This window comes from Hippocampus comes, unplaced genomic scaffold (assembly GCF_001891065.2).
Source record: "Hippocampus comes isolate QL1 unplaced genomic scaffold, H_comes_QL1_v1.1 scaffold275, whole genome shotgun sequence".
Classification (NCBI taxonomy): domain Eukaryota; kingdom Metazoa; phylum Chordata; class Actinopteri; order Syngnathiformes; family Syngnathidae; genus Hippocampus; species Hippocampus comes.
This window is the reverse complement of record NW_017804971.1, coordinates 561,185-573,297: the sequence shown is the minus strand read 5'-3', so window position 1 is coordinate 573,297 and position 12,113 is coordinate 561,185. Positions and strand designations below refer to the sequence as shown.

At 41.1% G+C, this 12,113-nt stretch overlaps 1 protein-coding gene across 1 annotated transcript in view; it reads right to left on the bottom strand.

Annotated features, from left to right (window-relative positions):
• Positions 1-12,113, bottom strand: part of ush2a (Usher syndrome 2A (autosomal recessive, mild)) — a 152,944-nt gene that overhangs the window by 92,139 nt on the left and 48,692 nt on the right. Inside the window, 7 exon segments of the mRNA XM_019891922.1 lie at positions 176-400; positions 1,662-1,941; positions 2,038-2,168; positions 2,362-2,550; positions 2,832-2,933; positions 3,777-3,903; positions 6,265-6,395. Of these exon segments, the coding sequence (XP_019747481.1) occupies positions 176-400; positions 1,662-1,941; positions 2,038-2,168; positions 2,362-2,550; positions 2,832-2,933; positions 3,777-3,903; positions 6,265-6,395 (1,185 nt within the window).

The following is a 12,113-nucleotide window of genomic DNA, read 5'->3' as shown; positions in this document are numbered from 1 at the left end:
ATATGCATGGGGAAAACATGCCTCACATGTTCGCCGCAGTAATTCACATTCCGCTGAGGAGACTCTCTGGTAATTGTGGGCAACTGTGACATCATGCTTCCCAAATGCACTCATCTTATACAGTCGACGGGTCAGACAGAACGAGTTGATGAAAAAGATGATTTGCAATTCTTACCAGTGAATGGCTGCAGACTGTAATCAAAGGCATGTGTCTCTCTACCAGTGAAGGCCAACACCGAATCATTGCCCCTGCAGTTGTAACGACTTTCACTGTTCGGACAGCCATCGAGGTAGATTCTAACAGAGCGTCCCGAGGCTACAGAGAGATTAACTCTTTGATTGACAGGAGGGCTTGTTTTATCACTTTGAATGGTGAGGCCTCTTATGCAACCTCCAAAGCCTGCGAGGGTGGAAGGAGGGGAAGGAGAAAGAGAGGAGAAGGAGAAAAGGATATGAGAAGAAAGTTTCTGTCTCAATATCGCACCTCGTTTATCAAGTCGTCATCTAGTATTCACTGAGCATCAAGTAATTCTCCTGGTTTAGCATGACAAAGTACAAAGTACAATTTTCTGTTCATGTATCCATACTCACCACTTCACCACACAATTGCTCTAGAACTTCACTGACTCACACTCTTGGTGATTTAGCTCCATGCACGTTGACAGCACAGATCTACCTGCGTAGTGGTGCCTTAAGATACGAGTTTCACAAATTCGCGTCGTGACCAAACAAGTCACTGAAAACAGAGGTCTCTCAATTCAACTTTCACGATTTAAATGAATGGAAATACAATTAATATGTTCTGGTCAGCTAAAATAATAATAACAACAACAACAATAATAAAAATAAAACGGTTGTAATGTGCACTCTATGAAATTGTACAATACACAACCATTCTGTAATATGATTATTAAATAGAATGTAAAGAATTAAGCAGTTTGTGCAAAATGATTTGATTGAATTTCTTTCATTGTACTGCCGCTTTATCGGGGGGGGGAGGGAGTATAATATCTGTATATACACACACACACACACACACACACACATGCGCGCACACGAATGAAATGAAAGAAAGTCGCCACCATGCTCAGTAAGTAAATAAGAGGCACTGATTTTCATTTTCTGTGGAGGATAAAGTATATTTACCCGTGAATATTGCAATATTGTCTACTCGTGTTGCTACGCCATTTCTATTCAAATATCTACTGCATTAAAGGTTGCAACACCGCAAGTATTCATGCTAACTGTTGGCACGTCGATGTTTTATTTTTTTTCTATTGTGTCAGCATTAAGCAAGAGGGGGCCGAACTTTCTAAAGTACATAACTTGTAATTTTCTTTGTTTGATGTTTAGTTTGACAGTAAACTTCAACTAGGAGTGGAACTCAACAGCTCGAAGCCCCTCTTGAAAAACTGTTCACTATTTGCGAAACTGCGGCTTATGGACTGAGCTGAATTTATTGCTAGCAAATGAATGCCTGTCGGAGTATTATTATTTCTGTTTGATTGGATATCATTAAGTTCTGCAGATCTCCCTTATGTGGCATGAGAGTCCACTTGAATGAATCCAAAAATGAACACCACACATGCAAAGAGACACCAATACAATTAAATGATGGAGATCTAATTTGTCCGATTCTTTGGGCCAGACACATATCTCACCATGTCTGTGACTGTGGATGTCCAGAGCCTTGTGCTTAAGTTCAGGTGGCACCCCACCCAGGTATAACGGTGAGTCAACCCAAAGCCTTCCCGCTGCTCCCGCTCCCCTTGCCTCCTCTGCCCAGCCATCAACTGCGGCCGAGATGAGTGAACCGTGTTTCGCCAGTGCGAGCACCTTCCATCCTCCGTCGCAGTAGCTAAGCCCTGCCCACATGCTAAGCTCGGTCACGTGACCTCCGGTGGAGAGAAGGAATGACAGAAGACCGCCCTTCAGCTCCACCTAAACATACACACCAACCCGAGAGATATCACCATGTTGCGCATTATTTCCAAATCCGATTTATTTTAAAACATACTTCAATGAGGCACAACTTACCAGCATATAGTCACGAGTCTCTGTGTTGTACGTGAAGAGCAAAAGTGCATTAAGTTGGTCTGTTCTAAACTCCATTGAGATGTTGAATTCCGTTCCTCCACTAAACACATCTTTGTTTAACTCCAAGTAACCTAAACACAAGAGGGAATAGCATGGAAATATTAGGAGATACACTAAATGTTAACCTCCCAAACGAAATTGTGACATGCCCACTTAATATCCGACTGACCTGCCAATCTCTGCTTCCCCAAGTATGACAATAACGATAACATCTCTCAGGCTCCAAATTTGTCGTATTATCAAAAACAATCAACAGTGTCCTACCATGACCCAGAAAATGGGCTCCGTCCAGCGTATGAATCGGGCAGCCCTCCCAGCTTTCATAGGCTGACATTTTATTTGTGGCTTTTGTCCAGTCCAGAGATCTCCACTGCTCCGAGGGGCTGTCAGTCATCTTGAAACGCACGTCCCTCAGGCAACCAGAGAAACCCCGTCGCATCAGCCGGGCAGACCCTGGTGAGCACAGACAAGAACAGAAAAAAACAAAACAAAACTTCACCTGTCACTCTTAAAAGGTTTTTACTACATGGTTTCTATGCCTAAAATACGCAGCCAAGTTCTGCATGCAGTTCAGATGCAATTCAAGCCCTGACCTAAGGATGACCAGATGTTTCCAAGGACACAAGTACATTAAAAAACACAAAGAAAACCCTTTGTAATTATTGCCCACAAAATGCCAATGGACACCGTGCAAATTCTATTCATATTCCAAGAGTGGGTGGAGATTGACTCACCGGAATCTTTCCGTTGTAGAGCCAAAGCTTCCGGCAGTCCTCCAATGAACAGTCCTGTATTCTCGCCAATTATAGTGCTGCCGCTAGAGGCTGAAGAACTGCCTGGTATAGTAGAGCGAGATTCCAAGTTTGAGCGTATGCGCATTTTGGAGAGTTTTGACGGACAAATGGAAAGAGAGCAACATGTTTTTTGGGTTTTTTTTTAAGGGCATCAAATGCAGTGAAGATATCACCAATAGCACAAAGTATGAACATCCTGAGCTATCGTATGGTTTTCGTCGATACCCGATCATCAAATATCGCTTTATGATTTTCTGCCACCAAATACTTGAGGTGAAGTTTGAGCATATTTTGCATGAAAAAAAGTTTTCCGGTCGCAAAGAAATTGTGAGAATTGTTTTTCTTCAAATGTATTAATTATGACTGTACTGTGAAATTATTGGTACACAACAGTTCGCAATATGCGACAGGATTTATTGTAATGTAAGTCACCATGGAATTCCCAGCTCTCATATCGGCGTACTTGAAATTTCTTCAATGAAAAAAAAAAATTGGAAGTGGCAGCATGCTACACACTAACCAGAACCAATGCTAAATCTGCTTCATTTTTAATGAATTACAAGACATGAAGCACTGAAGTTAACATACCACTGAAAATGTGAGAGCAAGACAGAAAAATGAGTTTCTGTGCGTGTGTGTGTGTGTGTGTTTTGTGTGTGTCTAAAGCAGTAGTTTCCTCCCCAGATTCCTCAAAGAGCAGCCGGGATTAACCTGGTTAATACCTCAACAACTGGGAAGTTTACACACAATGAAGCAGGCACACACAATTACTTCTACCTCCTACGCTAGATACATTAACGGACTTGCATGTATGGACACTTGCATGAACACTCACACACCCACACAAACAGGCAATACATGCGGCGGTCAGTATAAATGCGTTACCTCTGTATTGATTGTTCACAACGATTGTTCCCACGGCCCCTCGCCTGGTTGCTATGATGTGGTGCCATTTTCCATCGCTGTAGTGACGCCCCCCGTCCCCTTGTGCACTCACAGCCACCGCCGAGCCCTACGCACAGCAGCATAAGGGAAGACTTACAACTCTTTGGGTCATCCAACTTCTTGAACAAGAGGCTGAAAAGTAAAACGTGTGTATACTGTCGTCATTAGATGGCGATAGCAGGGGCCAATCAATATTAGCTAATTGCTTTGCTCATTAGCCACACACAAACTCAGCCACACGCAAAGTCAGCCACCCAAAAACGTGAGTTTGCACAAGTCATACTGTAATGGACCAGAACTACAGACTCTGACCAAGTTAAGGTCTTCTATATTTTTGTGTAACTAGTATTGGGCAACAGCATACATGGCACTTGCAATCCATGCTCATTCATGTAAAATCAGCATAAGCACACTCCAGCGTGGCTGAAGACGGATGTCTGCATTAAGTCTGACGACATTGTTGCAAACAGCTTTTAGTAAGTTAGACACAAGGAATGTAGTAAAACATGAGCGCCAGATCAGTGCTCACAAAAAAAAAAAAAAAAAAATCACTGACAGCACAGAGGCCCACACAAACAGTGATGAAGATTTAATGATGGGTTCAATAAATGTATGAATGCCAAAGTACATCAGCCTCTGGCATCTTTACAACCAAGGATAGCTCGCTCCTCTTAACAAGGCAGCCGGCAAGTGGTGCGCTGCCTCGCCCTCGCTCTGTGAATGCGAGACACAACCAGACCAAATTCAAGCCAATTAAATACTCAACAAATGCTAAACAACTCTCAAGTGTTGGTGCCCTTGAGTAAGTCATCACAAGAATTAACTGCGCTGCCGCCCGAACTCCATGTGATCGATAAGGGGCTAAACTATTCAAATGTGAAATCAGACAACAGAAAGATCAATAGTTTCAATGGCACAGTTTTAATCAACCGAACCAACAACTGACAATGAACAGCTTGGAATATCAAAAGCCGTCATTTAAAAGAAAGACATGCACAAACGTGTAACACACCGAAAATTGGTGTTAATTTGCTCACTAAGGCACTTTTTGCCATCTGTTGCATTGATGGCTGGATTATAAATATTAGCGGTCTTATTTTAACAGCTTCTTAAGTCACATGTGAAGCTGTTGCGCTATTGCCAGAGTGTAAAACCTATACTTATATAACTCGGGTGTTAAAAAAAAGTTTGATGCACAACATTGACAGCTTTAAATGCGATGGCTTTGTCAGCATAAAAATGGAAGAGATTTTGTTCAACCTACTGCTTTTTCCGAAACGCTGTTTCATTTGTATCGGAAAATATTTGAACATAAACACCAGTGTGCTTTTCCGCTCTATTTCCAAAGGAATAAAGAAGTGCCTGTAGTCAGCCAAAATGTAACATCAGTGGCTGTTTGTTGAAATCTACTATACCTTGTAGTCCGCCGTGTTTGTCATGTAGGCCCTTCATAATCATATCACTTGCCCGGGTCATGCTAAATTACACACCGTGCAGTAGTAATCCCATTAGGCGAGCGCAACAGGCTAATAGGGAAAAGTAATGAGCCAGGCTGGATGTAACTCGGGGAACACCAATAAACCGTGAGACTCCTCCCGCAGTTAATTATTCCAAACTAACCCTAAACAAAAAAGTCATCCGAGTTGCAGAAGACACACACACACACACACACACACACACACACACACACAATCATGCAGCATATGACTAATAGTCGAGCTACAATTTGATAAAGACATTTGGTTCCAAGTACTGCATGGACACTGATGAGGAAGGGATATACTGTTCTGTGTGCGCTGTGTGCATGTTTTTGTTTGAGAGCCTAATTAGATGGTGACCGCATGGAAATGTGCGCAATCATCTGCTATCATTGCTTTCATCATCCAAGTCATTGACTCCTCAACCCCTCTACATGTGTCTGTAAGGATGGATAAGGGAAGAGAGGCTGTGTGTGTGTGTGTGTGTGTGTGTGTGTGTGTGTGTGTGTGTGTGTGTGTGTGTGTGTGCGCGCGCGCACACAAGGGTGCAAAGCTTAATTAGCTTGCAATTGGTATTCACGCGTGGTGACTGCAGGGAATGAGTTAATTGCAGTCCAATTCAAACGTTGACACACTTTTAAAGTTCCCCCCCTCCACACCCCTCCGCCTCTCGCTCTATCTCCCTGACAGAACGCAATGAGCGGGCTACAGATCACATTTATAAGATGAGAGCAGGCGAGGGAAGACAAGACAGAAAGAGACAGAAGAAGAGTGGAGAGGAGGTGGATCAGAAAAAAAAAAAGACTGTTGGAGGTGAGCAAATATGTCAAGTGGGCAGAATTAGATTTTTAACTACGAAACAGTTATATATGGCAACTAAAGCATTCATTCTTCTCTCTGACTGTTATTTGTGATGGTGATAAAACAAAACCAAAAAAAAATGTCCATACCTGAGGGTCAAACAAAAAGTAGGGACGTCCATTTTTAATCTGAATTGCCAGAAATTCTTCCTGACTTCCAGGAGACAGGGCACAGAGCAGCAAGCCATCCGAAGAGCGAGTCTTGAAACTCAATTCAACACCTGAAGTCAAGTAAAATGAGCATAGTGAGAGTTTTGTGACACAACAGTAATCGTATAGTCTACTCCAAACATTTCATTTCATCTTATATGACTTGAACCACATTGAGACGTCAAAACAAAGTTGAGCGGAAGGATTTTTATAATTCTTAAAGTGTTGTACAACTGTTACATAAAGACTATTGAACACAATTCCCTCCTACTTTGTATTTTTTCTCCACAAACACATTCATTTATATTTCTTGTTACATCTCCATCAAGTTCACGATATCCCAATTACACCATACCTCCAAGCGGACTTCATTTTCTCTCTAAGCCAACTGTCGGGGATAATCTTACCACTAGGATACTTTGGGAAAACATGAAGCTGAGAGGACGAGCCCCAGAGGACAAACTTGATTCCACGATTTTAACACATCTTACTTGTAATCGCTTGCTTTTATCTGTAAAAACCAAAATCCTTCAAAGATGTGTGTCTTCTTCTCTCCGCCTCAAATGCGTCACTTCACTTTTCATACCCATCCTTCTCCTTCACGGTGCTTGCTCACAAAGTGAAAGCAAACAAGTTCCTGTTTGATTTGGAACAAACTTTGTCTCTTTGGTGTTTCCACTCTCTGTACTTGTAGTCCCTCAAATGAAGAGAAGGCACCAATACCAGAGATTGTATGATAGTATGAATATTTGGTTTGGAAGAAAATCATAATTCACCGGCCATTTTTACTTCATTCAAGGATAACATTATTTTTATGCCGACTATGGCATGACCTTATTGACTTGTTTCTCTCTTGAATGTTTTATCACCACGGTTGTTGAGAGTGCACAGTATAGATTGAAGAAGTACTCAAAAATTCCTTGCATTTGAACATGCGTTGTGAGCATCAAGCAGGCATGTGTCATTTACATTGGCGACCTTGTCAGTGCAAAGGAGAGTGAAGTCATGAGAGACACCTGACAATTACATTACCCCCTTTTAACCTTCTCCGCAACACTCTTCTGATCTCTTCCCCTTGATTTCAACCTCCCCCCTTTTTCTTCTCGACCTCTTTGGCATTTCTCGCTCTCTCTTTTTTTTTCTTTTTTGCGTTTCAGTTTATTTGATTTTTCCATTTTCAAATGAACCACTCCTACTACAGCAACCATCAACATTTATGGATCTTGTTTTTTTTTTTCTTTCCTCAACCTGACTCTACATTACGTACACTTGCACTGTTGAATCACGTGATACAAGAACAGTGAAATAAATTCTGCCTTAAAAAAGACAATACGGCAATGATCACACGTTCTTGAATAATTGATGCTTCCCTAAAATTCCCCATAATTGCCTATATTAGTAAATGAATCTATGATCACAACACACTTGAATAGAATTTCAAACATTTTAAAAGCTTTTCAAACATTGCTGTATCCTAAACAAATTAGCACACAGATTAATTGTGTTGTGGAATTTGGTGGAAGCTTCCTTTGCAGAGGTAATTACGGAATATGGTTATTCAAAAAAATCTATTCGACTTCGCTCTAAAGAAATCCGTTGCTTTTGTAAGAATAATGGAACATTTCAGGCACGTATCAAAATGATTGTGTGTTTATCTGCTCGACAGGGAGAGACAGACTGTCAACACATGCTCAGAAAGGTCCAAATGTACAGCAGCTAAGTAACACTTTGCTCGTGCTCAGCATTACTTCCCTGGGATTCCCCCCAGGACTTGTGCTACTTCACACTGACAACCACTTTGGAGCCATCAACAAACAGACCTGAGCACACATCATGACAGGCGTCTGCGCGGCACACATGCACAAAATCAGCGGAAGTATTTTCGACAGGGAGTCAGATCATTGGAAAAGGCGTATCACGGTCTAGAGACAAAAGTATCTGGAAGTGCTGTGTTTAAGGGTGCCTTCACACCTATGGCTGTGCCTCAGTTGGTAGAGCTGGTCGCTCAGGAACCAAAGTGTCACCAGTTGACCGTCAGCTGTCCAAGTGTCCTCGGGCAAGACACCGAAGCCTCATTTTAATTTGCAAAGCACTTTGGGCACCAAGATGGTGGAGATGAAGCTATCGAAGCACACTCCATTTGACCATTTACCTATAATGGAGTTCACTTGCTTTGGTCGCAAACAAAAATCCATGCTAAGCAAAATGCATCGCAACAACCGTACATGTGAGAGCGAGCTCTTCTATGATTGGTCAGTGGCGCTGTAGATGAATGTAAAGTTAAATGAAATGCTGGCATCAATAAATACTGAAACAATGCTTTTAAAATTGATGTAAGCTTACGTATCACGTCATTTCGCGATAGGTGGTTGCATACAATACTCGAGCGGCTCAAACGAGACAAACCCCTTGCCTGTTTTTAAAATACAGATTCTGATTGATTCAGTTGCTGAGTTCACACTTTACCAAATGAACGCCAAAAGGGGATTTATCACAATTGGTGATGACATCATTGGAGATTATCACAAGATTTCTGGAATATTTCAGCGACAACACGAGATTTTAAAATGGCTAACAATATCCATTCAACTCTTAAGTTGTCTGTATTATTTGCCATGTTGTTTTTTGTTCTGCTCTCTCTGTCTTGGTAAACGGACGAGGTTGTGTGTAATCATCGAGACAACATAACCTGAATAACTCCAGTCATGTTAGCTCTCTGCTGGCATTAATCAGAGCTCGGCGTATTAATGAGAGCGCGGCAGCTAGCTAATTACACCCATAGATTCTGCTGCAGCCCATTAAATATACAAATGACAGAATTAAAGAGCCCAGCCTCTTCTGATTAATCTTTAAATGGGGGAAAAACTAATGATGTCTGTGCAAACTTTCCTTTCACACATTTCTCGCCTCTCCTCTCAACATCAATGCCTGGCAATCAATCATATTAATTAGGGAAAAATAATTTGTATCATTTAACATTTCCCTCTTTCCTGCTCAGTCACTCCAGTGGTGCTGCAACACTGTACTGTATTAAAAGTGACTGGAAATGATCCAAGTCTATTTTGTTCCGGCATCCGCTATTTGTATTTTTTTTTCTTTTCTTTTTTATTTGAAGGGGGGGTGGGTAACTAATGTTTGTGATGTTTCATTTCTCTTCATTTCATGAAAGCGAAAGAAATACATCTGGATTAGCTGAAATATGAGGATGCATTATAATCAGCCCCTTTCAGGCTCTAATACCGAAGAAATACAAATGAGGAGAGAGAACTGCATGATTGGTTTTAAAGCCAGAGTCCATTTAAATCCGATATTTCTCTCAGTCTAATGTATTCCACACATTTTCCTTCACCGATAAAAGTACAAGTAGGAAGTCACATCATGGGAATTTTCTGTCGAGGTGCATCATAGAAAAGATGAATGGACTAACATGCGTTTATGGAAACAAGCACTTAGTGGGTATTCATATCAGCGCACTAATTGCATGTCCTTATGAACCTCTTTTAGCTAAAGTAAGATTCACTGTGGTCCATACTAACCTTAAGTGCCCCCGGATTCATTCAGGATTAAGAAGCATCGTTAATCACGATTGAAAAGAATCATTTTGCGGAAGCGCGCTCTCTTATTACAATAAAAGCATATTATGAAAAACAACCTACTCTGAAAAACAAAATTCATTTGGCGGCAATAACTGGAGGTCAAAGGCCAGACAAGGAGCGCGCACACACACACACACACACACACTGTACGTATTCTTCAACAAAGATTTAGCACTTTACTCGAAAATGCACCCTTAATTAGCGTATTTGGAAAAGAGATCATAAATTATGAAAAATATAAGAACCAAAAAAAGTATGACTGTTTTCAAAGTGGAATACAATAGCTCTTCGGAGCCATCCAAACGGGACGTCACAGTCTTTGTTTGTAGAAGCGTTTGGATAACAAAAAAAAGACGATGGGAATCCAAATGGCACAATTGCCAGTGCACAGAGTTGCTTGGTTTCCACAAGGCATCAACGATTGACGACTCCCTCCTCTGTGATCAATTGACTCTCGAGGGGGCATTACACTGCATTACATTCATAATCCAATTTGGCTTTGATTTGTTCGCTGTTCCGTGCGCTTCGATGGGAATAATTGTCTGTAGATGATGCTATTAGTATTGATGGTTGTAAGAGGGTGATGGTTTGAGGACTGCTGACACATTGATGGTCCACAATAGATCCGGTCTGAAAGTGATTGTCTGATCCATTACCTTTTATGAAGAAGACTGAAGGGGAGGAATGGATTCCACTCTGAGAAAACAAGTTTTCTTTGTGCACGGGTGGGACAAAGTGGAAAAATAACAACATGGTTTCTAGTGTTCACAGTTTACAGAAGACAACATTCAAGGGAACAGTAGATGCAATGGGTTGTTAACAAGGAGCGTGAACTATAACGCTCACCTAAAAGCATTCAATTTTATCAAAAGCCGACAGTCCGCCTTATCATACGATGCGCCTTATATATGGATCAATATGCTGATTTCATGGACGTAGCATTTTAAATGTTCTGTAAAGCGCTTTATTACAGCTGCAGCGGTTGTGAAAGTGCTATATAAATAAAGCTGCATTGTATTGTATTCCCTTTAGCATAGCTCCAACTAAGGGATTCATTAACGTAACCGCAGCCACTCTAGGAGCTTCTATTCTATGCACCTTATAATGCGGTGTGCCTTATATATGAACATTTTTAAAAAAGGCCATTCACTGAAGAAGTGCCTTGTAGTGCGGAAAATACGGTATTAGGATTTGGGAAGCACCAGTGCAACAGCGACCCGGAGTACCTGTAAAACTAGCCTCTCACGTGGAATTGGGATTTGACGATATCAATACTAAACTAGCTGGTCTATTTTTCATCCTACTCTGGAATGGGATTTTTTTTTTTTTTTTTTGTGAGTGAACGTGAGGCGACCATTTCAGTACCGGTCCCAGTTGACGAGTCATTGAATCTTGAAGCAACTGAGGCAAAATAGAGACCACCACTTGATTGCTAACAAGATAGGCTAACTCGAGTAGATTGTAGTCCAAAGACATGACATCAGCTATGCGAAGTTGAGCAACATCCACACTATACAGTATTAACCTACCATCAGAACAGATTGATGGATTCCACCGCCATATTAAAAAAAAAAAAAAAAAAAGGATTGATCATTCATTTTTCCCAAAGCTGATCAAGTAAATTTAGTCAAACACCCATCCCAGGGTTAAAAATATGGATAACAAAAGGACAACGTTTCTAAAAGGCAGTGAACACGCTTTGGATGCCACAGAAAAGCTTTTGCCGCTCAAATCGCACGATTAGTATCAGCAGTCATTAATTATGAGCGTTAGACTGGCTGATGTTCTCAGATGAAGCAGAACATGTTTGGCTGAGCAGCTCAACCCTCTAATGATGCCGGTAAACAGAAAGATAATTGTCCTTTAAGATGACTGCAGAAGTCATCCTTGGTCGCCAAAATATACAACAACATTTTTCGATATAAACACCTCTATTCTGCAAGCCTAATATACAGTTTTTTTAAATTCGTATTCCATGATGTATTTAGTTTTTACTTTATTTAAGACTTACAGCAAGTCATTTAATATACTGTTTGTGGAGACACGGTGGTGTATTTGTCACATTGATGTTCTAGCTCCGATGTGTCTGTCACTGCTGACGCATTGGCAGACGTCAGGCACATATCAGATTTTGAAGAGACTTTATTCTGATATATTCTGCGAATATCTAATGTCATGCATTCTTCTTCCCTT